Source organism: Lytechinus pictus, unplaced genomic scaffold (assembly GCF_037042905.1).
Source record: "Lytechinus pictus isolate F3 Inbred unplaced genomic scaffold, Lp3.0 scaffold_19, whole genome shotgun sequence".
In the NCBI taxonomy this organism is placed as follows: Eukaryota; Metazoa; Echinodermata; class Echinoidea; order Temnopleuroida; family Toxopneustidae; genus Lytechinus; species Lytechinus pictus.
Window position 1 is genome coordinate 16,514,851 of NW_026974140.1, and position 27,776 is coordinate 16,542,626.

General features: G+C 35.1%; 1 protein-coding gene across 2 annotated transcripts; it reads right to left on the reverse strand.

The window, feature by feature from the left end:
• Window positions 1-1,800: 1,800 nt before the first annotated feature.
• LOC129259927 (allatostatin-A receptor-like) lies at window positions 1,801-25,785 on the reverse strand. 2 transcript variants are annotated; one of them, XM_064114445.1, is made up of 3 exons: window positions 25,559-25,785; window positions 24,539-24,638; window positions 1,801-6,005 (listed from the first exon to the last, which is right to left on the reverse strand). In XM_064114445.1, the coding sequence occupies exon 3, from the start codon at window positions 5,640-5,642 to the stop codon at window positions 4,404-4,406; it is 1,239 nt and encodes a 412-aa protein (XP_063970515.1). In that variant the 5' UTR covers window positions 5,643-6,005; window positions 24,539-24,638; window positions 25,559-25,785; the 3' UTR covers window positions 1,801-4,403. The 2 variants fall into 2 exon arrangements, 1 of the variants encoding a protein (XP_063970515.1); XR_010296704.1 differs by lacking the exons at window positions 1,801-6,005; window positions 24,539-24,638 and adding an exon at window positions 20,736-20,812 and having other exon boundaries at window positions 25,559-25,757.
• Between the last annotated feature and the right edge of the window lie 1,991 nt (window positions 25,786-27,776).

A 27,776-nucleotide genomic window follows, 5' to 3' on the forward strand; every position in this document is an offset into this window, starting at 1 on the left:
ATTGTATTCACTCATATTGTTTTCTGTGTCGTATGTTTGGTTTCTATCTCTGTCTTGTTTTTAATGCACCTTGAACATTTACTAATGAAGAAACGCAAAATTATTCACGTTATTATTTCATTCCATAGCTTTTAATGAAGTTATGAGACATCATGGACCAGGCATGTGACTCCCAACGCCCAACACTTAGATTCGAGAAGGGTAATGATACAGGTAACATGTGTTACGTAGGGCCCGATCGTAGAACAGTTTTCAAACTTAAGTGGCTACCCTGGATAAAAGAAGTTATTGTTATTGATGTTAGTGCTATTTAGAACTCGTATGGGATGTTAATCGATGGAGATGAGGAAAACATGCAAATAGATAAATAAATAAACCGACGAAGGTTGAATCTGTTTATAAATCATTTGTATTATGTACGTTCGCTGTATGCTTCCTCTCCTGATATTTTCTATGGCGATTTTTTTTTACGGGGGGGGGGGGGCTAGGCCGTGGGGTTTATAAACAATTTATTTCTTAAAGTAAGTGAGTGTTCTTTATTAGAGTGATACCAATATTATTTCGTACTATATAGTTGATTCCTTTTTTCTCTCTCCCCCTTTCTCCCTCTGAACCCTCTTCTCAATTTCTCTTTTCCTTTTCCAAATCCCCAAAATCTATGTCCGCACTTGTTGACGTTTTCCTCTATCAATATTTTATTCATTTCTATAACCCCTATCTATCTTTTCTTTTTAGCTCCCTCCCCAAACAGGAGAATCATTTATCTGGTTGGTTTGAATTTTGTCTTCATCTGCCCTTAAAAGAGAAAATGAATAATGACAAAAAGTTAATTTGAATAAAAAGAGAAAAATTAAAAAGTTTCATATTTAAAATTTCAAGAAAATTAGATGTAAAATAGGAGGTTATGACATTTAAATCATTCCTTTAATACTACATGCACATCAGTCCTGATCTTTAAACCAATGACGTTACACACTCACTGTTTCTTTCGTCTTTTCTTATAAGATTTTTTAAATATTATATTTGCCCCCATTATAACTTGAAAGAAAATTTGGTTCCACCCTGAACGTGTGCAATTAACATTGATGTACCTTATTGTGGATTAAATACAGAGTTTCCCTATTAAATGATATACTGTATAACTCATAAAATAAATTACACAAGAAATAGTGTGTGAGATCATCCTCTCTCTCATTTGCACATCACAGTGTAAAACTGTTCTGTGAAAAATAAGAGGAATTTAGGTTTGGGTGGACTTCTCCTTCAAACAACGTCTTCTCTGTGCAGATCCCACTCTCTCACTATCTCTCTCGACCTTTCTTTCATTTTCTTCATCTCCATTTTACTGTTTCGTTAACTATACTGCCTCTCTATCCGTTCTGTTGTTCTCTTTTCCCTCCTTTTCTCTTTGATCCTCTCCATGCTCTTTTACTTCTCATCGGTGGCAAAAATAGGGGGTCAGAAATGGGGTATGGGGTATTTCTAAAAAGTTCGAGCCAAAATTTTGACTTTCTTAACACAACATAAATCTGAATTTGTTATCATAGAAATAGATTTTGACAAAGTATTTAGAAAATAATATATTCCACCCTATTCCTCTTCCCGTTTCTATTTTTTTTCGATTTTGATCTTGATCTCGATCTTGATCGTTAAAACTTTGGGGGTCCATGGCCGCAGCCTCCCCCCCCCCTCCCATCTGCACACCAATGGTTCTCACTCCCATTTTTTTCCTTTCATACACTAGACAAAAATATCCAACAGTAACCCATGATTTATGTTTATTTGTTATTTATTCATTTAACACACAGCAGAATAGAGCGTCACACTCTAAGATGAAATACTCGAATCAAACACTGACAAAATATATTATCACCTACTAAATTCTTAAAAGTTCATAAAGCGAATTAAGATTTGTCATCATTGCGATCAAAAAGATGGCCATATTTATCATTGAAAAAAGATACGACTATTTTATACATGTACAGTATATATTATATTTTTATAAATCATCTTTCGTACATTGTGTACAATACCAACATTGTTTACAGAATCTGGTGCACGAGAATATTTACATGAAAAGGCATTAATACTACTCTCTTCTGTTTCACACTTTCAAAGACAATCGTAATCAAATATTTACATTATGATATATCTCATCTCTTAATGCTCAATGGTCAAGCAAAGTACTAGTTTCAAGGAATACACGTTCACAAAATATCATGAACATTGTTGAAAAACACATCTATTTCCGCTTTCTTTCACATCTACCTGTTACAATCATCGATGTGATGTAATACGTTCAATTAAATAATCTTCATTAAAACACAACTATAAAAAATATTTCTTAACCACCTTGACCAAGACGAAGACAATCATGTTACGATATGTTACATTCTACCTCCATTTTTGTGTTTTACTCCTCCCGCATAAATAAATTACACTAAAACACCGATATGGCTATGACAACAATCTTGCAGCTATGATTGTAAGTGGAAATGGCGCCAAAACCAATCCATAGCTCGGAAGAGTGATAATTAGAATTGTAGTATCAGGGACAGGACAATCAGCGATTGCGATTGGAAATCCCCCTTTTCCAAAGTAATTATAATTCGCCATTATATTTCCGTATCCCATTTATCAAACACAATCTCAAATCAAGTGATAACACACATACAAACATATGAGTGGCGAGAAAAGAAGTCTTGACAAACATATGAAAGCAAAGTTATAGTTATAAATTATGTGTGCAGATTAACACTTCATTGTACACAAGGTATATTTATACAATCATGGAAAGTAATTGAAAACTGAGTAAGAGAAAAAGGTTCATAAAGATAATTCTTCATGTACGTGATCAATACACGTTCATTATAAGGATTTTACACGAAAGAATTGAACTAGAAAATGTATTGACTATTCATACAAGTTGTTAAACATATTCTTTAGAAAAACTTTTTTTGTCATTGTTCACATGCAGCTAAAGATTTACAGTATATACGGGTTAACTTTTCGAGAAAAAGTATTTATACTGACCTTGAAATTTTCTTTCACGTTCTATCCAAGTTTGATCTCTCACGGCGTAAGACGAAAGTAAGATTTGATTCGGTACAAAAACCTTTTACCTGTTTACACTATTCAAACATTATTGCACTCAATAAGTATATTTGTGTAACATGCCACCTGTGTCCGTAATCTAATCTCGTCATCCACGGTATACAGTTGTGTTGTAACTATCTAGGCTCACCAAAGATTTCATGAATATGGACCTCAACCTTAATTTGGATCAACATAACAGTGATTCACTTTCACATTAATAAACTAAACATTATTCATATTTTCCTTTGGCAAAGCACATTGTCTCGATAGGAACTCCTATCATTGTCACATTCTAATTTCCACCATACCTACACATTAAAAACCATGTTTACATTTTTTATACATCGTTTTTTACCATATGAACCTTACAATAGTTGTTTAAACAATTTCTAGAAGTGTTTAAAATCTTAAACAACAAAGTTTAATTTATGATACTTAATTCTCAATTAATTAAACATGGTTGTTTAAACTATTAAACAACAAATGTAAGGTTCATATAGTAAACGGCGTTGTATAAAACTTTAAACACCGTTTTACTGTGACATGACACACTTTGGAATACATGTCTTTCCACCTCGGCCTAATAACAAGAATTGACAGATCAAAAATAACAACCTTAAACAGAATCATTTCGGTTCGGGCAGTATTTGGTTACTATATAATTTGGTTATTATCTCAGGCTTCTTGGGTTTAATTTTAAACTGGTAATCATGGTCATGATATTATTATATCATCCAAAGGTTGTTGTATGACACCTCAACACCAAAGTAATGATTTCAGTTTGCATGAAATTGGGAGATAAATTACTTAGAAACGCCCAAAGCTGCATCTCATTATCAAAATGTATTTCTTTAATTTTTTTTATTTATTTATTGTTTTTTTTTTTTTGGGGGGGGGGGGCTGATATAGAAATCATATGGCAGATTTACTTAAACCAAACTGACTTTTCAAGATTTTGACGTTCCTTCACTGACATTAGTAATGAATTCCAAACCTATTTTCTGAGAAAAGTGGCAATTACATTTTACATATACACTTTTGGTAGATATTGTTTGTAAACAGTGTAAATGGTATACTGACCGCAATAAAAAAGTAGAATATGAATATGAAAAATTTGACATTATTGCCACCAATCTGAAAGAGGACTGCATTCATGTACCAGGTTTGCTTTTATCGGTTGGGAAGGTAAGAATTATTGATGTTATTTTATAGATCTGTTTCGTGTTGTAACGGATTGCTGTGGATGAGTCTATACATTCCATTCCCAAAAGAACGTATCGACTTGCCTAACTCAATTATATATTATCTTAGAATTTTGTGAGTTCATTTGCATTAGCAAGCATTGGGTCGTGTTTGGATGGGGACGATCTTCTGGCTACGGTTGAACGACCCCGGAAGGTACTCGCCGTCAAGAATGAACTCTTCAAAGAACTAAAGGTTTCTGCTGGTCTCCAGTCAAAATTCTGTTTTGCGATGCAGCAAAATAAATCTTGATAGAGCTGCTCTCTGAACCGAGTACTCAGGACGTATAGCATGATAGGATTTAGACAGCTGAGGAGGTAAATTGGGATGTCTTTCCACGCAAGGAAATTATGCATCGCAATTCCCTCGAAAATATCCTGCGTATAATGGAACTCTACCCACATGCTATATACATAGAACGGGAGCCAAGCGATGAAGAACATCACAGAAAGTATGCTGATGACAATGGCCAACTTGACCCGAGAGCGAACACGAGGTGTGGAACGATTATTGGAACACACTTGTTCAGTTGCTCCTGTCACAGTACCCCGCACACTCTTGAGTAGAGCAAGTGCTGTGAGAGTATGAGCAATGATGATGACGGCGAGCGGGAAAAGGTATGCCACCAGTAAGCGAAATACATCGTAGCCCCGAGCAAAGTGGCCTCCAATATTCAATGGAATACATACACTGTAGTTAAGGAACTGATAGTACAGTACTTCGGCTGTAACCCAAATTGGTGCTCCGACAGTGAACGCTCCTAACCATATCAAGAATACAATTTGCCATGTGGGTCCGCAGAAACAACTTCGAGACATCCTTACGCATCTGCTGCTGTCACGGTTACGCCACGGCCAAGCGATGGCAAGATATCTCTCAATGGCTAATGCCATCAGAGAATACACCGTGATACATCCACTGGTCACCATACTACTATGGGCAAACTTGCACATGAAATCACCGAAGACCCAGTGTCGCTCTCGCCTGATGTGAAAGTCAATGATGAATGGTAGATTGACAATCAAACACAGGAGATCTCCAATTGTCAAGTTCACCACGATGATGTTTGGTGTTGAACGTAGGCGTTTGTTCTTCAGTACGATCCAAATGATGGAGAGATTGGCTACGACACCGAAGATTAATACCAGGATCATGATAGACACCTGAGGCCAGGGAATATTCTTTGATCCGAATGATATATCTGTTACATTGGTTTGGTTTACAGTGACCTCCTTTATGATGATGCTTATAGATGTCTCGCTGATGATCTCAGTCACGTATACAGGTGCTTGTGTTGTCTCCATGTTGTCATATATTTACGAATGCAGCCAATATTTGACATTAGTGATACATTTTACGAACAATGTCCATCTGTCGCCCTACACCAAATCAAACATTCGTCTGTCGTTCATTCCTCGTAGAAAATAATTAAAAAATAGTAATGATCTCTGATTAAGGAGTAAGTCCTTAACGCCGTCGTTCCTCGAACCTGGATGCCTAATCAGCTAATGCACTTTCATACCTGACCTCTTACAAAGCCCACTTCTAAATACCAGGAGATTAATACTTTGTCCTCAAAGTTTTCGAGCTGAATTGGCGATCCTTATGGCATCTAGCTAGCAGTTAGGTTTCAAGCATATCGTTTGGAGTACAGCTCCAACTGGATTCTGCATAGGAATGAAACAAGAAATTAGGAAATGCGTTAGAACTTAGCCAAGTAATTGTGTATACATAAGATAATCTGTTTATTTTTTACTCGAAGCTGCCGTCATTATCAAGCTCGACTCTGATGACAGCGTCCTCTTGCATTCGTTGTTTATTTATTTGTCATGTTGATTCATGTTTTTTTTTTAAATACTATTTTATGCAACAATGGATGGACTATCAATTCACGTTCAATATAAAAGTCGTGGGCAATTCTTATAGAAAGATGCATGTAAGGTTTTTCCTAGTGTAGTTGGGCTATTTTGATGGAATGCTTAATATTTATAATCGAATAAGGAAGCACACCTCTTGGCTTCCCTTCCATCGACCAATATGTGAGAAAAATGAAGATCCACTACTAACAAACACATCATACTGAAAGTGTAAAAACACCATAGTTTAATTTCTGCTTGTAAAGTAGAATTGTTAAGGGAACATAGCGATATGAAAACCAAAACAATTACAAGTGCAAATAATCAGGGAAACTGTTTATGACAGAACTGCATAAATTTGTATCTTCAGACTCTGAGAGGATCTGAGTGGTATAAGCACCGGTAAGTTAAGCCAAGTTGATGTCGGTTCGAATCTTACATTGTAATGTGTTCTATCGCGAAGAAATGAGATTTCATAGGATTCTAGATCCATTTCCGGATTTGAAATACATTTTGAAGTATAATCCATATGTTTTGCGAATAGGAATAATAAATTACCTGTCTTGATAAGCCATCATCTTGAAACCCCATTCATCATTGCATTTATTAGATATGTATTTTAATGTCGTTTCATGATTATGAATCCTTTATCCAGGTCGTGGGATGTGTTTCATAAAAGTAAATGAAACATGACGCAATCCAGGATTTTATTTAATTGCATGATTATCATGAATGTGAGTATCGCATTTCTTTCGCTGGGTCAGCACACAACGTGTAATTTCATCTGTTTTTATGAAGTATTAATTCTTCTACGAAGTTTCCTTATTATTCATAAAAGTTCCTATTTAAATCAATGGAAAAGCACCCTGATTGATAAAAAGATATAATGTTAAACATGTTTATAAAATACTAAGAAGACAGTATCAAATTTATATGTATTCAGATATTTTCTTATGATTTCACTAAATTTCCTCCATACACTTCTACAATTAATGACATGGTTTATTTCTTATACTTGTCACATGAAATCAATGTTGTTATTATTAAGTATCAAGACTAAGCAAGGGATATTGTACTCATCTATTACTAACAGAGAGCAGCTAAAAGGTAGTTCAGTAATGTCATTGCACAACCTAACACTGAAGTCACACCAATGATATCAAACCCAGACCGATAAAACCCATTACGGTATGTCGACTGGCATATCATCGATCGGTCTGTATCGATTTCATTGGTGTGACTCTATCAACACACACGGTCTCACCGATATACGATAATAAGCTATCCAAAATAAAGCAATAGTTAACATCTGTCTCGAATCGGTTTCCCTATTTGACTTTGGTGAGGTATGTTCAATGAATCATCTATGCTAATGTCACACCGACGAAACCAACTCCAAACAGAGGGATGGTTTGCCATTCGAAATAACGTAATATCTTTGATCGGTCGATCTGTGTTCGATTTGGTTGTGACTGTAACATGAACCATGTTTGATTTCCAAACACTCAAGCTCTTCAACAAACATTCACCCAAATTGGTATGGTATCCAGGTGATGCGTAGGGCCTCTAGGTAATACAGTTTTAAAAACCATTCTTTTTTCACCGTTCCTGATATCCTCGTTTCTTCCTTATTTTCAATTCTGGTTACTGAAACTGGAGCTGGCTTTGGGGGATGTTGAAAGGTGGAATTAACCACGGCATACTGCTATGTTTCCGGCACAAGTGTATTGTGTGGTTATTACATCATCATGTACCATGTATGTGGTTTGAAATGTGAAGAACCAAAGCATTGGTAATGGTCCTATTAAAATCTCACCTTTCACTTAATGTAAAGTGATTGTTAAATCTGATGTTCCCATCATGAATATTCCATTCATTCATTGCTCTTTGGTGAATAACATGATGTCTAAAAGTATCTGTTATTTTGTTTTTTTTTGTTATTGAAAAGGGTGTATCTTTTAATAATTCACCTTCTATTTTCTAAAGAAATCTAAGCAGTACTTGGTAAGAAAGATATCGCTCACATCCAGAACGATTTTTTATTTTTTTTACGACGGACCAATCTATGGCCTTTGTATGTATTAATTCATATAACTTCTGGCCAAATCATAAGCATTGGTTCTGTGAATTGCAAAATAATATTTGTCTCGATGGAATCTGCCATTTTTAAATAGGCCTATAGGGTGTTGCAAGACACATTTAATTTTGACGTCATATGCGAGCAGCTTTCCTTCATATCGAATGGTAAAAAATCAATGAAATGTCATTTTCTTAGAAATTTTAAAATGATTTTTATTGTACATTCATTATATCAAATGACAAATCATCTTACACCTGTTCGTAAAAAAAAAATAAGTCGTCACAAACCATTAAAAATTGAAATTTATGAAATTTATGTTACAAAACATATGAGGCAGCTGCTCGTTTATGACGTCACAAATCCAAAATTTAAAATTCGAATAGATTCCTTAATCTTTATTATTCCCCAAACCTTCACCAATATTTGTTATTATTATTATTATTTTTTTTTTACAAAAAAAAATTCCCTTTAAGCTGTTGACAACTGACTTCTGTAATTCCCGTATAGGCTTTGCGCAGGGATCACCTGGTTCCAGTAGGCAATGGGTTATCTGGTAAATTCCAGTGAATTCCAACTTCAAACAAATCTAAACCAATATCTTTAAGTAATAGCTTACGCAAAAATGACAAAATTTTGTATCGGTATTTATATGGCGGCTTATTTTAAGTGCATGTCGCGGATGTAGTAAGTGAGAAGTTCTTTACGTTTCCTCTCGGCAACATCATCACTCATCTGTCAAGAACATAGTCCCGCGTTCATGTAAACAATAATTAAAAAAGGGACGTCTCCATTTCCAAAATCGTAAAAGTGACGCCACCAGATATATCAAGTTGACTGATATGAATTGGTTCAATCTAATGGAACCGGAACAGATTCGTTATAGCAATTATTAGTAAAACTTTGCTATACATTTTCACGTTTGTCAAGCTGGATAAATGAATTGGTTTGTTCTAAAAGGGGGTGTTTGGGTGTATAAATGTTGGGTTTCGTTTGGATTCATCTTAGAAACAGTTTTCGTACAGGATTATAAGTATATAAATGAATTAATAAGACGAAAAGACAAACAAAACGAGTTATGCCGGAGAGACTCCAATCAACAAGGCAGATTATTGATTAAGTCCGTATCTCCATTTACACAGGTATCAGTACTTATCCATCAACTGACCAAGAATCAAATCTAATAATACAATAAACTTCCACAAAAGGGGGTGTTTCATCAGTTTTCTCTTTTAGAAGATCTTCCTTTTCTTTTCATATTTAGGGCCTTTGTTCTGCAGACTACAACAAAATATACATTCATTTTTTTTTATAAATATGTTTTTTTATGTCCAGGAGTATATATGGATCAGCAGTCGATAGCTCGTTAACTCGTCTTAACATAATTCACTTTTCATTAGCTCAGTTTAGGTTTTCCCCCTAACTTCTTTGTTTATGTATTATTATGATTAAAACAGAACAACTTAAACAAAAATATTTGACTTTATATTGATCTGTTTCTTTGATTTTATAAATCTGAAAATCAACCTCATTCTCAAAAATGAATGATTCACCATAAATTTTTTGATTTTTTTGAATTTGTATGTTTAAATCAATCGGGGCGTACAGCACTTTAAAACTTAGTCACAGGTCCATGATTCGAACACTCTAAAAAAATCCAATATTGTGTAAAATGGTAATATGTATGTTTGCTAGGTAAAATGATACCAAATACTTTGTAAATTTTGTGTTGAAAGTTACCCTTTAAACTTGCATTTTGCCCAATATTGGGGAAAACTTACACAGCAAACAGGCATGTTGCATTTATACCCAATATTGGGTAACTTTTACTCAATCTTTTTAGAGTGAACCCTGTGAGATGTTGATGGTGAAAGTCGGTCTCCAGACGTCAATAATCATTTGATCGCTACATTGTCTGTAAAACAAATCACGCACACATCCACACACCCTCAGACTAGCATCCTTTACGCACACACGCACACAATCATGCCCTCTCACAAACACCCACACTCTCTCACACCCACCCTCCCATATACTCTTGCACTAAAATGAACAATATTGTACTACCACTATTCCTGTACATTATCATGTACTTTATCTAAAAATATACAGCAATTAAAATTTACGTGTTAAATGACAAATATTTAGAAAGAATGTTCACAAATCAGTACGTGCAGAAACAAAGAGGACTGTTACCCGATACGTCCTTGAACTTTTTAAATATTAGCTTTAGATACTGGTATATGATGACAATGGCATAAAATGGTATAGAGTATTTTAATAAATGTCGGGTCTGTTTTGTCCTCAGAGATCAACTATATTTCGCCTAATTTCTTGCACTATCCTACATCTAAACTGTAAATAACAACTTGCAATGGCAGACGTAGAATGCGTGGAGTCACAACAACGAAACTGATTCCAACGATCAAATATTATTTCTTAAATGGTTTACCATCGGTCGGTTTGGGGTTGGTTTCATTGATGTAAATGTCGCATCAGCATGGTGGTGCTCAAATTGCATGATGGATAATTTACTTATATTTTAGTGAAAGGTTGATATTTTTTCCATGCAAAAGTCATCACAATAACTATTTTTTTTTCCTTTTTACATGTAGGCCTACTTATAGATAATTTCAGATGTCGGTACTATGGAGGGGTCCCGACTCACGATACTACAGTTTGGGTGATGAGAAGCATTGAAAACCCACGTGATCAGTCTATTATGCACCCATTCCAGATCAGGAAAATATTCTCTGTAAATAGAGTATACGTTTTCGCTAATACTCCAAAAAGCATTGCCTCGTCCTGTTTGGCCAGAAAAATATTTTTGTTTGAATTTTACAATAACGCCATGAAAACCAGAAGTTAATTGTGATTCCCGCATGTACAAAAGGAGTGTTCGTATGGATATAGTTCTGTGAACGACCGGTTTCTTGAGCGTAAAAACATTTCGCCTAAACTCGTGTGTTGAAAAGTAACTTTGAAAAAAAATCATAAAAAATAAGGATGAAATTGGAGGGTCGAATGTTTACTGGCAATGGATAGGATATATATCTAACGGAATCAGATTCACCAACTGAAACAGAAAAATAGCCCTAATTCTCCATGTTCGATGGTCAATCATATTCATACACTTTTTTCACTCAGCTATATCAAATTCAAAATTTTGAATTTTTATTTGAACCGTAAGACCCACATTGATACAGTTTCTCATTCACGGAAGTCTTATCATGCATGTTTACTTAAGTGAGGGAAATGAGACGTAGGTGAAATGGGGTAATTCGGACTAAGGTTACCAAAGTTGGCTAGAATTCAAACGAAAATTGAAATTGAGAACAAAAAAAAGAAAGAGATACGATGCCCTTCGAAATAGAAATGTCAGCGTTTACCATTAGCACTGCAAGAAACTATAGATTCACATATACCCTGATAAACACGATTAAAGCCTAGTTGACAAGCAACACGACACATCAATTGTAATTCGATTGTAGGTCAAAAGTGGTAAGAATCTACGAAATAGGGAAAATCTATTGGGTTTCGTTTCCGTCTAAAAATGTATACAAACTAAGGTTTACAGCAAGAAGTTATAGTTCTAGGTGTTTGGCTATAATGTAGGAGTAAATGTCATTAATGAGTGGGACAGATATCAATTTCTGATATGCAAATAAAGGGGGATTCTGACTCCTTTAATCAAAAAGAAAAACCAACAGAAAAGCCTCTTTGGTTTAACAAGCTCCCACGTCGACCTACCCCCACTGATCCACTGTAGGAGAATCATCTGTCTCACTTTCAATTACTAGAGTGTGAATGGTGCACTTAACTAAAAACCCCAAGACAGATTGGGCATGACTAAGTATTGACACGTCTTTCATTGAAGCGATTCATCTCAATGGAATATTTTATTGAATGGTGATGAAGTGAATTGCTATTTCAGGGCCCATCCGTTAATATGTCATTAAATTGCGTTTTAAGATTTTGAATGGAGTCTAAACCTTTTATTGTTCTATTATTAAATAGCAACTAGTGAAAGGTTCTAAAGAGCCTAAAAAACCAATCACATAATCTTTAAGTGAAGAGAAGTGAATTAACGCGGATTGTGTACATAACTGTTCCAACTAAACGTCGAAATTACATTTCATATTATGATGAATAAAATCAAGGCATGTTGATGATTATCATTGTTGGTAACAAAAGAATTAAAGACAAATTACAGTGGCAACATTGCTCAAAAGTCAATAAAATTCGACGGCCTAATAATTTTTTTTTCGTGTATAATGACATTTGAATTATGTAACATAATATTGAGGTCGATATTATAAAAACGTTAATTACCTCAAAAGAACGTTTGCTCTTGAATATGGGCTTGAGGTAGGGTAAAAAAAAAGTCAATAAGAAAAGGAAGTAAAACAAAATTTAAGAAGAAGAAAAAGAAGAATATCATGTAGAAGAAGAAAAAAAAGTAGTAGAAGAAGAAGAAGAAGAAGGAGAAGAAGAAATAGAAGAAGAAGAAGAAGGGGAAGTAAAAATGAATGGGAACAAGAGGAAAGAACTAGAATGCTTTAACAAAAACCATGCAGTGTCAGAATGGTCTAGAATCGGCAGTCTATCGAAATAATCACACTTAATTCCATCACGTTAAGACACACGATCATCATATCCCCAAACAAATTTTATTTACTTTCTAAAAACATTTAGTACCTCACCTACAGTTAACAATGCAATGTTCCGGACAAACATTACTTTTACATGTGTCATCCTAACAATTATCACGACTATGTTAATATTTTGTAAGCATATAGTGCGTATCAATAAAATGTTTACACTTTTAAAAAGTCCTGGGAATTGAAAAATATATAAGATGGGGCTAATTTTTTAACATAATTATATTCTTGGGTCTGGGTCTCATCTATCAAATAAAAGAAAAAATTGGCAGAATGTTACACTTGAGTCAGCACTGTCCATTTTGTAAATCTGTTTGCGCAGAAATGTTCATTTTCACGCTGTGTCAAGGAATAAAGGCGAAAACAAACTGACCGTGCGGTACATTTCTTTTGCATTTTTAGCCAATTGAAATAAAAACAGATACATTTAAACATTTTTTATTAACTTTGCCGCAAAAATTAACAGTTTAACCCTAAGTAAGCACCACCTTTACCTTTTTTGTGCCAGCTGGATCTGAAGACACAACTGAATGTAAACAAAAGTTTATATCAGACATCTCCAGCATTTTTTCACTAAGTTCTTATCATTTAAAGTGGGTTTACATTTCATTTTTCATTTAATCCTTGTTTCTCCACTCTTTTCTTTTTTCGGCCTCAATATAGATTTTTAATAATTTAAATAATGCAGGACCGCTTGTGGTTATGGCGGTCAAACATGCCTCGGAGGGGTGGGGAATTGGCTATAGACTAATCCTGTAATTGCGTTCAGGATAATGAATATAGAATTAAGTAGCCTGTTTGGCCAGTATATTTTGATCATGACCATGATCAAGGGCTATGTATTTAAAACAGATGTGGATAGACTGCCATTTAGGTTTAAAGGGTAATCCAGGCTTGGCGATCCCTACGTGAGACCGTTGTCCATTCCACGAATTGGCGCCCAAACTGGTCACGTAAGCATAGTAAGAGGAAAATTTCATTATGCTTCTGACCTCAAAGAATGCTTTCTTGGTATTAGGTTACATTATGAAATGGGAATAGATCTTAAATATTGATATACAGGAATGTAAATTACCAATAGTTAGTGGATCACAGATGCAATTGTATGAGTTTAAAGGGAAAAATTACGATTTTAAACATTCATATTTGCTAACTCTACAATTAAGGACATCAACCTTAGGATAACTCCCTCCAGAGTATCATATTAATTGCTAAAAAATATATCAAAGCAGTGACCAGCGACAACTCATCAAAATAATTAGACCGAGAATACTTTTCGATGCGAAGTCTTCAGCCAGCTGTAATTTCTATAAAGCTCTTTGACTCTGTTTAATAATGTTTGTTTTTCATCTTATATGCCTCATTTCCAACAGTGCATAATTATATCTAAACATCATCACACTTTTGAAATAGCGATGACCTATGTTAGATCAAACCATATTTACATTCCAGGGAACATAGTAACAACGCAGAAAAGTCATGCGGAGATTTGGAATAGTGTCGAAAACACAATAATAGTGGACACGATATGAAGCAGTCGTTGAACATGGCAGCGATTAACCAATGACAATGTATTATTATGCTTAGTGACAATGAATATATTTATATCTAACTTAGATCTTGGACACGTTGCATAAAGAGTTTTTATTAAACGCAACTTTAAGAATCAAACGCTTTTACCAAATGATCGTTTCTGATTTCTTTTAGATTCAAGTTGCGCTTTAATACCAATCTTTCTGCAACGTTGCGCAATAATAATTATGATTGGTGGATATCACTCGATCACGTGTTCAATTCGTTTTATCAGAGAGACTGAGCAAGCTTTGTTTGCATATCGAGTACTAAAGTGCAACGTCCTTTTCATTAATTGTTGCATCCCAACATTTTTGTGGTCATGTTTCTGTAGGGCGAGATGAAAACCTCGACACACAAAATTTGACATGGATCGCTGTGGCCCGGACTAATTAGCCGCATTGAAATAAGTGTCGATTGGTCTGGAATCGGTCCAATCTACACTGATTTCATTCCTTGGAATGATTTCCATCAAACCTGGGCTGTGGATATTTTTACATCATGCTCCACTCAGAAATACTATATAAAATTATTGAAATGCCCATATAAAACAGTTTGTGCAGTCATATAGACAAATATTGGACTGGTTTCTATCCATGGTATAGATTTTTAAATCGCATCCTGATTTTCTAGCATGCCGGTGCATAAATACTTTAGTATGTATTTATGTTTTAAAGGACCCCATGGAAGAACAGTGGTATTTTATTAATACCGCTGAAATGAGCCATCCTCCATATGATCTGTACGTTATGTTAAATTGAGCATGTATATATTTTGTTTTTTATATGGAAATAAATACAAACATACAAACAGTATGATTAATACAAATTTGTGGAATTCAGTATTTCCTAATATAATTTGTCTGTTTTAGCTATACCTACAAAACACTGTTCCATCGGGTGTATGATTCCGCTAACTTTTGGGATGAGATGACATTCCTTTTTTATCATTTCTGCCGAATGTACCGATAAAAAGAATAATTGTGCAAAGTTGAAGGGATTTCTTTCCTTCTAGATCTATTGGAACCTTGAGAAAAGGCAGTAACGATATCGGGGTCTTCTCTTTCTTTTAAATTTCAATCTTATTTGGGTATATTTTGAAGACAGAAATCAAGTTAAGGAATTAAACGCTCTAGGTTAGCATCGTCTGTCGATGTGATCAATCTAATGAAGCGTCATCAATGTAAATTTGCTGTCATTGATCACGACAATAACCCCGTGGTGCCGTCATCATTAATCACCTCCTTTGGGCGTGGTGATCACCGATCATGACAGCAGTTATAAAGAATACTTTCACTGCCGAACGCACATTAGATAGATCAGTTCCACCGGTTTCACTCTGATTGATATGGAACCAGAAGACGTCATGAGCAATAGACAATGACACTTTCTAACTGCCCCAGAGACGAGTTCAATACCTCACTAAAACACTAATGTTGTTTTAAGGTAAAGAAAATTGGGCCTCGGAGGTAACTTAGCATTTCGTGCACATACTATCGCTATTCCTTGACTGCAAAACAATGAAGCACAGGATTAAAAGCAGTCTCATCATGCTCGTTTATAGGTTCTCAGAACGTATCGCACTCCCTCAGGAAAACTTAATGTTTAAGAAATGAAACTGAAATGTTTTCATTCAAATGATAGTTTCAAGCAATATAATGTGCCCAATAATATGCTATGGTATAATTTTTCGTTTCTGATTTTCAGAAAGCATTTTCAAGACAAGCAGCACCATTCTTGCAAATCGATTGCACTGGAAGTAATATTGAGACTGATGCTGCACCTAGACGAGCAGCAACAAGGTTACAATTTCTGTTGTATGAATAATTTTGTTTGCTTCATTTAGCACCAATTGAAAAAACTAGATTCCATTCAATAATAATTAATCATCATTGATACAAAGCATTGTTGAATCTTTTATAAAGACTGGGAGAGTCCAATACTATCAAATTTGGAGTATAATTATAAAAAAATAGAATACCGTAATTACGCAAGGTTTACGCAGGAAATACGGCATATATTCAGATAATGCTTGATCTGATAAAAATCTAGAATAAGTCGATTCCAGCATTTAATGTGGGGAAGATCTGCAAATGTATAAACAAAAAATATTTAAAAATCGATGATAGATTGCTTGTGAAATTTGATTAGATAGATGACTTATTTGATTCCAAATATAGCTCCGTGGCAATTTACGTTTAAAACAAAATTATACGGCAATTTTTGAGTGCCATACAAAAATTACTTTGCGATCGATGGATTTCTCACTGATATATGCCTACATTAAAGGTAAAAGTACTCGATACTTTATGAAATAAACCAATCTCTCGCTATAAGATTCCATCGTATTCAGGACATTCAACTCACTTTAAAAAAATTACCATGCTTAATACAGTCACATCAACAAAACCTCTTCCAAACCGACCGATAGCGTGCCATTGGAAATAACGTAATATCTTTTGTAAGTCTAGGGCCGGTTTTTACGACTGTGACTGGGGAATTAGGGGTTTGATACTTACTTTGTAAAAAAAACTTTGTCAAATAATTGGCTTTATTATAAGATTGGAAATCCGCCCCGTCTTATAAAGAGTGCCGATATAACGTCTCGTAACACTATATAGACCAATCGCAGTTTGAGTTTGAATTGAATTGATCGCGAATCTTTTCCACACGTTGCCCTAACCAAATTTCCTGAACACTATTCCTTAGTTATTTATTGCTGCAACTTATTTCATCATAATGGAGACTACACATTTATAAATTGTCTATATTGTTGGCAAGATCTGTATTCTCGAAACTGTGAATTGATGAGCAGAATGATCATTGTGCGTATAGCTATAACTATATTTATTGTAGTGTCGAAATATAAAAAAAAAATCATTTTTGCGGGAGTATTGCAGTCACCTTTATCAGAATCATTCTTCTGCCAGCAGATAGTATGAGTGTAAAAGATTTTGTATACACTATAGCCTGAAGCCCTGAGCAATAATAAATTTGATGTTACGCTCACTCTATAGGATACAGCATGAATACTGTGCGGACTGTGCGAGTAGCACAATTAATTATATTTTTTCTTTAACAAAAAACAATATCAGTTATAATTTAGTCATGTTAGTAGTGAAACTTTCTACAGGCCGTGATTGAAGGAGTACAAACAACCGTTTAATTAGCTAGCCGTAAGAACTTTTACCTCTGAACACTCTAGAGAAGGCATTTGGATTAAAGCTTGGCCCAGATTTCAACCAGACAGCGTGTTTGCGTCATGTAAACGAAAAAACTTTGTTGGAAATTTCGGAGGTAAATAACAGGCGCCAACCTGCGTCATGTATGGGGGGGGGGGGGGGGCACGTCATTTTAAAATAAAGTCGACGGAAAATATACACAGTCAATACTAAATCATAGCAGTCTAGGGTGTAGGCTGGTTAGAGCATGCGGAGGTGCACATCCTGGGGAGGTGGAACTAAAATTTGGAAAATAATTATAATTTAATAGATTTAATCATATTTAATTATATTGATTATATTGATTTAAATTTGACATGCAAGTTAATTTATATTTGAATCACGCATTGAATATGTATATCATTTACTCAATGTTGAATTTCGTTCATGATTTTATTTAATTTGAATTAAGTTATTTTGTAATTATTTGTATTATGTTGAAGAATGAAAAATAAATTGAATTAAATTGAAAGTTTGGAAAATCAGCTGTTGAAAGCAGAAGGGTGCAAATTGCGTTTTGCTTGCAAGTGTCGGAACTCCTCTGCCTCAGCGGGAGGATACACCCCCCTCCCGGCCTACGCCCTTGGCAGTGGCGACAATAATGAAGGCTTGAAAAAAGGAAAATCGAAGTTAAGATACTTTTGTTAAAGTGCATCACCATGATCGCTGACAACCTAGCAATATACATACGGTCAATGTTTTCGCTGAATGTTTAGACGAACTATTTGTAGAGCGCGTCCCCTCAAAATATCCTTCTGACATACGGTTGAATGAATTATAAAATTTAATATTTATTCAATAAAATTTGCAGACCTCGACATCTCATTTTATTTTCTAACTTCTTCTTCGCTTCATTGGTTTTAAACACATTATGTCATGTAACAGTGATGAATTTTAGCACATTCCAAGTTTGCAGCATTATCACTGTAAAAAATATTGAGTCAAATTTTCACCAGCACGTTATTATAATATGTCCAACCAATTGGGGCAGTATTTTACCCAATGTGGGAAGCATATTGTCCAGTAAGGTTATAAAATAAGCAGAAATTACTTCAGAATGGGCAAAATTTTCATCACATTGGATAAAATAAATATGTTTAAAAAATGCCAAATGTTGGTTGAACATATAATTACCCACATGGAGCAATTTTAACCAATATCTTTTAAAGGATTTACATCGTACACGGCGGAAAGTTCATCCGTTCTAAAAGTTTTGTGCAGCTCAAAACTTTTTGCGCGGATGAAATCACTGTAGACGGATGCTCGATAGATAGACCGTATGTAACACGTGTGCAACGAGTACACAACGGATGCGTAGCTTTTTCCAACCGACGGCATGATTTTGTTTCGCTTTACACCCGCTTTGCATCCGTAAGTGCAGTGGGACCACGCCTTAAGGTGCAGGAGTACAATAAGCTGAACAATGCAGGACAAACAACAAGTGCATCGCACTTTGGGACAGTGAACATTACCAGTGGAAACGGACTTTTCTTATTAACCTCACCTTAGTAACTTAATAGCAAAATAATTGAAAATGGTAATGAATACAAGAATGAAGTTTCTGGAATACAAGTGAAACATTAAATCGGGCATGAAACAGGCATGACAAAACCAGAATGGAATTGTTGAAATATCAGGGAAACATTTAATCAGGCATGAAACAGGTACGACCTGTCTCCATCAGTGTGCATTTCCCATGTATAAACTTGGAATAGACTGTCGAGTGCTGGTTACATTTCTTGAACATGTTTAATGCTCTGATTTTAATTGATTCTGAATTAAAGTATTATCCTCGAATTAAATGTGAGTTATGACTAGAATTCTCTGGTCAGATCCTGGATAATCAAAATGGGTTGATAGGCTATAGACAGTGCAAAACATATATCAGTGCTGCATGCAAACTTGGAATGGGCTGAAAAGCACCACTACTAAATGTATTTCGTAATTAGATTGTGTATTCAAAACAGTTGAAGGGAGACCAATGATCTTTTTTTTTTAGATCGAAGTTAGGTCATAAAATGAGCTTTCTAGTTCTGCACATTCAATTCGAGGATAATACTTAATTTCAGAATCAATTCAACCATAATTATGTCAGAGGGATATTTTTACGCTCTACATTGCTTTCAAAAGTATTTTTGAAATGTTAAATGAAGTCCCAGTTTTTCGCGGCATGGATTATATGGATAAAATGAAATTTCAAGGAACTTCACAGAAAACATGATTTGTAGGGCAAAAAAACCCACAGATAACATAACAACAAAGTAACATTAAATCAAACAAATCAGTGCATGAGCAGAAGAAATAAATCATAAATGTTTGAAGTGTCATTTGCGACTGCATAAATTTCACGCCGTCTGCAAGATGAACAAGGAAAATTTACAATTTTACCTGTTTGTAATGGGTAAAAACGGATTTTTCTAAGCTATAATTTGGTATATGCTTTGTTTATGTTAACAAAGTAAAATGACTCTCATTATGAGAACAATGAAGAACTTGCAATTTTGTTTAACGGAAAACATTTGAATTTTCAATGATATAAGGATCTGGAACAACCTGATTGGTGTACAAGGAGAAGCCAAAAATGACACACAAGAATATCATGAAAGATAATGATGGATTACTCTTTGGATACCTGTCTTTGTCTCTTTCTCTATCTCTCTTTACATTTTATGTGCCTCATTTTCAACATAGGTTCCCTAGGTATATTCAATTGAATTCTCAGTGTGAAAAAATTGCATGATCTGATCAGCTAAGATTTTTGACCATGGGACCGTTTCATAAAGCTGTTCGTAAGTTAAGAGTGACTTTAAGAACGACTGGTATTCCTTCCTTACGCGCTAAACCATCGTCAATGAACATTTTAGTACACGACCCCCATTTACCACAAGAAAGGATCACCAGTCGTTCCTAAAGTCGCTCTTTACTTACGAACAGCTTTATGAAACACACACCAGGTGTGAATGCTATCAACATACCTGACAATGCTATCAATCTTCCTGACAGGATACTAACGCACACATCGACTGAACTCAAGTCATCTCAATTAATTTGTACTTGGAAATAGATTAGATGGGTGTATGACATCACACTGTGGTAGTTAATAAACCATTAAGAATTATAAATATACATGGGTGAGTAGTCTGCCAATACCAAAGTGAAGTTGAAGTGAGGGGATGAGATAAAGGGTTTCATAGGACACCTCTCGGCTACTAAGAATTCATGTGCCATCAAGATCAAGGTGGCCGAGAGTATGCCAATTACTACGACTTCATGTGCGGAGAATAATTGACACATTATAATTGGTTAATTCTGTGATCATCGCAAGATTTTGTTGACTGCAAAGGCGCCAACATTTGTATAATAATTAGCCTGCTCAATATGCCACGGATGTAATGAACCATAAATTCCTGGTATTACTGAGAAAGCAAATGAAATTGATAGAATCATAAGACATGTTCATATTCCAACGAAAAATGTATTAAAGACAGATTAGGATAAATCATCTCCATCCATGATATATTGACATTCTTATTTATTGGTGCAAAGGCGTGCAGATGGGAGGGGGTTGTGAGGGCGATCGCCCCCCCCCCCCCTTCCCCGAAAAAATTCCACGACCGTATTAAAATCTGTCCTAAAATTACAATTTCATTTTAAAAAGGTAATGTTTTCTTCGCTTGCGACTTTGTAGAAAATTGTTCCCTCATCCTTCATGTTTTGGCTCATTACGCCACATGGACTGATGTAAGAATCATTGTGAAATAGCCCTAAAACTACGACAGTGATGGTGATTAAAGAAATTATGGGAACAGGGCGAATATGCTGAATACTAGTACTTATTTATGAAACTTGTTGTTGGTCGAGGTGAATTGCATATTTTCAATTCGATCATTGAAATGATTACGGTTATCAATCATATTTATGATCACATTTTGATCGTAATGATCGTATGATGGAAGAGCAAGTATCATAGTGATACTGAAATATTATTGCATCATAGAAAAACTCATTTCCATTTTGTTATACATGCAAAGAGATGAACCATGACGAGATTGCTGCGAGTTAAACAGAGGCGGCACTAGGGTATTTTAATGAGGGAGAAGTAACTTGACTTAAAGACACCATTATTTTATCGCAAAATAATGAGAGAACAGACACATACCTCTCTTCGTGGCACTCTTCTTTCTCTCTCTTTCTTTGTTTTCCTCTCTTCTTCCTTTTCTCCTCGTTTTTCTTCACTTTTTACATTATTGAAAATAGGAGCGGTCGCCATCTGCCCCATGTGGTGTCACCCTTAGGTTTAAGTTATGACTATACCCGTGTATCTCACCCTAAGGGTCTACAATAGAACGATGCCACTCAACCTGAGCGAAATGAAAGAAGAGCTTTATCGTCATATAAATCATTTCAGACACAATGACAACGATTTCCATATTCTGTCATAAAAAAACACGCACAGACCGGACAAAGAATTTCCATGTATTCGTTATTCCTGTATATTCGTTCAGATTATTTTGATTGCATCTAACTATTTAGGTATACTCTGGCCCGATTTTCTTTTAGATCAGTTAAAAAAAACATGTATATTCAAAGAAGAGTGGAGAAATTGGTAAACATTCAAATTGTATTCTATTCCAACTGTATTCTGACTGCATTCTAGATATTCGGACTGAAACCTTAATCGAAATGGCAACCAATTTCAAAACGCAGTCAACTGCAACTTAAAGGTCAGCGCAGGTATCATTGAGTCGGCAGGGTCAGTACATAATTACTGTATTCGCTCTCGAATATCAACCGCACAATGAAGAAATCTTCATTTGGGTTTATTCTTCAGCACAACTAACTGCCAATAAGCTGAATATGAGCTGAAAATTATGAGCTTTCAACTTCCATAATGCCCCAATCACACAGTGCTCTGCGTCCATCGTTGCTTTTCCTGCGGATCCCCACGGATCCCGTCCCGTCACCATTTTTTTCTTCTTTTATATCAACGGAAGAAGATGCGGACGGTACGAATAGATCCGACTAGATGCGGATTCCTGCGTCCACTTCCGGATAATTGGGAACTTTCGCAAACCACACGGACGCTAATATTAGGGTCCTCTAACACAAAAGTTGACGTTTAATCATACACTTGATTTTTAAGATTGATTGTACATTATAGTCAATAGAATCAAACGTAGAAAACTGCTCTACAATCAATGCTAAGCTTTGTGTTACAGGGGGGTTACAGGCCCTACAGATCTGCTTTTCGTGTGCAAAATTCTTTCCCGCGACACCCGCACCATACATGCATGTACATTACGACTGATAGTCATCATCGTACAGATTTTAACGATTTTACTATGTATTCACCAAGAAACATTAACGATTTTTATCTCCGAAATATATGTCTACTTTTTAAAGAATTGTTATTAGATACGAAGGACCTGTCATCTGGAACGATTTGGACAACAAAATTTAAAACGTGTCCATCTATCGTGATGATAGAGACTAAATAAGCACCAGTTTATTATTATTATTATTATTGTTATTTTAAACATAAATAATTATGAATCATATCTTGTCATCTCTCCATCAACTGTTAATGCGCAGAAATCAAGGGGGTTCACCTCGATAGGTCTCTGGCCTTTGCCAATCACATACATCCACTGCATATTGGTTTTATCCTTTTTCTTAAGTCATTATATCATTTGTTTTCTTTTTATTGTTCATATATTGGATGAATTATTGTTAATTTTTCAATGGATCCTAGATGTGCCTAAAAATGAATTTGATCTTGAATTTGAAAATTGTCCCAAGAAGCAAGGTGGTAGGGCTAAGGAAGGCAGGGCGGGTGGCTGGGGGCTCCCTTCCGTAAAAGGACGCGATTGTCCGCAGCATCGGTACCTGTCCTAAAACGGACGTAAGTGTTTGGATACGAGTATTTGCGGGTAATTGCAAATACTTACGTTGGACGCAAATGGACGCGACATAACAATTTTTACGGATAACCTGCGTCCAAGCTACGGATATTTACGTATATTTACCTAAAGTTACGTTCAGTTACTGCGACTTGCTGAAGTCAGCATCCGTGCGACTCCCTGCGAAATTTTGAACATTTCAAAATTTCGCAAGCTTGGCGCCGTAAGTCTGCACTACGGATTTGTTACGTAGAGTTACTTGTATTAACGACACTGCGGATGGCCGCGTCCATTAATCCGCATCTACTCGCGTGGGACGTAACTCAACGTAAATGACTGTGTGACTGTAGCTTAAAGAGCATTAGAGTTACATTTTGTGTAACCCCGCGGTGATATTCAAACAGGTGTTTGGTCACATGGGTGAGTCAGTAAGAATCACATTCATAAGATATTATATTTCCCGGAACAAAATCAAGACCAAAATTATGGTAATTGAAAGTAAAAAGTGGAAGGGTCGTGCAAAAAAAGTTCGCAATGAAGCCATAAAATGAGAAACGTCTTGGAAGCTGGAATAGAATTATTCATCCCTATGAAAATCCAATTATATTCAATTTTCCTCCAATGATTCATAAATTCTAAATTTGAATGGTTATTCATTTTGTAATAACACATTTCCTCATCAATTTTCTACTCATCCATATCTGATAATCTAAGGAATTTGCTTCCTTTTTTGGGGGGGGGGGGCGAGCGAGTTAAATGTCACTTCAAGAGCATCTTTCTCTCTCAATACTTAAAACCAAGATCGAAATCCATAGGTTTAAAGGAGATATTAAATCATAGAACTGAAATTTTGTCTGTTGATCATGATATGGTAATGGAATATAACTACATGTATTGACATTGAATCTACTTACAAGTCTGAGTAAGGAGTTAGCAGCATTGACAATTATAGAGATGCATTACGTATCAAGCCTTATGCTCAGAACAAGATAGGAACAAAATAGGAATATATTCCTGTAATGATTAGAACAATAAACTCAAATTTCGTATTATCTCTCGAAGTGAGAGAAGTACAGGTCTGTAGATCATGTACTTCTAATTTGCTTAAACAAGGACTGTCTCTTACTATTTAGAAACCAAGAGAGCATTTCACAATGAAATTTATCGAAACGCATCGGGTTGATTGGGAATAGGGAGGCAATCTACTTAGGTAATTAGTTTGCATCTCCATTCAACACGCGTGAAGCACAAAATGGTATAGATTAGTGCTTACTCTTTTTTTTCACGGAGGTTGATTCCAAGTTCGAATGGGATGCAAAGTAATAAATGATGATTGGACTCGATAGCGTCTCATCAGAGTAACAATAACATGGAAAGGGGGAGTAATTGCCCCTCGTTAGACGACAATGATTATCATTGTATTTCTAATTACTGCGATTAGCATGTAAATCGCCCTCTTGTTGTAAAGATGAAATGAATTCAAGGTGAGGTATTCGAATTCAAATTGACAATTTATTGCATATGTACGAGTATAGTTCATTATGTTACCATTTAGAGTGTCTGTGGTTGAATTCAAAATCAATCTATTGAAAAATATTTGAATACTTAACACAAAAGATACCAGACAACATGTGACTTAATATATCAGTGGAAAGGAAAAAAAATATGTGCCCTTCAATCATCAATAAAAATCAAGCAAAATTATCAACCAGCTAAACTCATGACATGTCATGTGAATTAGAAAAAATAAACCATCAAACGATATCGATTAACAAAACATTTTAGGATCACCAACTGTTGCATTATTATTGCCTAACTCTGTCTAACAACATGGAAAAATCTGCTTCAAAATATCTGTTTAAGAAGTAAATGAATGATCATCTCTTGAGAAAAGTTAAGGTGTTTTGGGGTTAATACAAAAATGTTTGATTTACCTGTCAAGCTCTCTTGATTAAAATGATCAATGTCCATTCGTAGTACTGCATATCTTTCTACAAAAATCCATTCAATCAGATTTTCACTTCGACAGTGGCAAAAATTAGAATAATACACCTGAGAAGTAGAAGATGGACCAGGTAATGAATGACCTGTCTCTCTTTGATGAGAGCCGAGAAGTGTTCTGTCCATGACAGGAGACATACAAAGGGATATTGAGCGTTCCGCCGTCTGGTCGTGCTATCAGGTTTTTATGTACTCCACTCGATTCCACACGCACGCATGCTCGCTCGCACGCACTCTCATTCACCGCACACACCCACGCAGTCGAACGCACAATGCTCAATTTTACATTGTGTTTTGGTAAAGATTTCTCCATCGACAAAGATGAACTCGTTTTCCCATCGCATTGTAGCTTGATTATATTTTTTTCAGAAATTAAATAATATGATATTCAAAATATCTGTTCATCACTTTATATTTTTGTAATAACTATTTCTGGACTAGAGGGATATGAACAAATTGGATTTCCATTGCTCTATCTTTATACCATTTTGATATGACGAATTTTATAAGCTGGAAGAATAACTTGCAAAAATCGGGGTAAACGGTCATAAAATGGGCAATTCAATGAAACTATTTTAACTGACTAAAGTCTGAATCGTCATATAGCCTCTTTTTTCCCGGGGCAATATTAGTACAAAATTATAAAGATGTACTTTCCCCATTATCATCATGTATATGTTTCGTAGAAGTCAGATCATTGCATGTTCACATGCAAGTCCAGATATAAAAAATAAATTCAATTATCAAAATATGAAACTATTTGAAGTCTCTTTCGAGAATTTTCTCTCCCTCTACATCCCCCCGTCAGCTCCTTCTCACTCACTGTCTGGCCGTCTTTAATTAATTTATATCAACTTTAATTGTTTCCGATATTATCCTTCAAAATGTTAAAGAATTATATCTATACACTCTTTAAAAAATGCCAAAATTTTAAACAACCCTGGGCAACATACTTTCCACACAACTATTGTTTAAAATCTGCCCAAATTGGGAAGTAAAAACTAACAATTGGGTAATTAATTTGTTAAATTGGATAATAATTGCCTAGAAGATATGTATTTTTTTTACCAACATTCATTACCCAACACAGTGGACAGTAAGTTGCCCAACATTGTAAGAGTGTAGTATTCGGGGGTTTTATCTGATACCCTGTTAATTTAGATTTTTCATGTTACTATAAGTCATTATACATCAAATGGACCGGCTAACGTGTTAAACAGAACAGCAGTTAGAATTGTATTCTCAATGTGTTTGCATAATACAATAATTCGTACTTAACGTATCAATATGGCGACATAATCGAGCTTAGGTGTAAAAACCTATGGAATTATGATTCATTAAAATCGTTATTATGATTGCAATTCGTACATGACTATAAATGTATTTTTGTTCCCGTATAGATAATGTAAATAAATGCCATTGTCAATTTCTACTAGAAAATTATTTGAATATATAAAACATCTTTTATTGCCTTTAGCAAAATACACAATACCAGGAATCCCCTATTTGATAATCTTAACAGACCTATTCTCTGGCCTGTTGACCATCTGTGCGGTCGAGATCATTTCAAATCTTTAAGTTTAAAACCCTACTCCATTAACATTTCTACCCAACAAAACAAGTTGGGAATTATATTCTTGGTAAAGGCATGCTGATAGGGATGCTAAGTGTTGATACCCAGGTAATAATTAGGTGGCAGCGCGCGTAATTCTTTTAATTTATTGTTCGGGAGTAATGATCTGATATGTCACATTCAAACTACGCTACTATGCATGTACGATTATAAATGCTCTGATTGTAATCTTTTTTTTTTATAAATATATTTTTATTGTTGATTTCCACGATGTACAAAGTGCACTGACATTAATGTAAGCTTCATTTACATTGGTCCATTGGCACGATGCGTGTGGCACTGATGGTTTTAGAAACAAAACAGGCCTGATATTAAGGACAAAATGTTTTATGTCGGATCTCACAAGAGGTCTCTGTTTGCTTTTCATTAATTCTGAAATCATCTGAAAGCAATATCTTCCCATAATAGCACTGAAATGGCATGATTATATTGTAATTATTCAGAATTATGTAATGGCCGCCAATTTACAAATCTCTGCACTTATTTAGTCTAATGAAAGATTCAATTAAAAAGCGCTC

Bases quoted from the DNA above. Each gene is read 5' to 3' on its own strand.
- LOC129259927 (XM_064114445.1), bottom strand. From the start codon at position 5,642: ATGGAGACAACACAAGCACCTGTATACGTGACTGAGATCATCAGCGAG.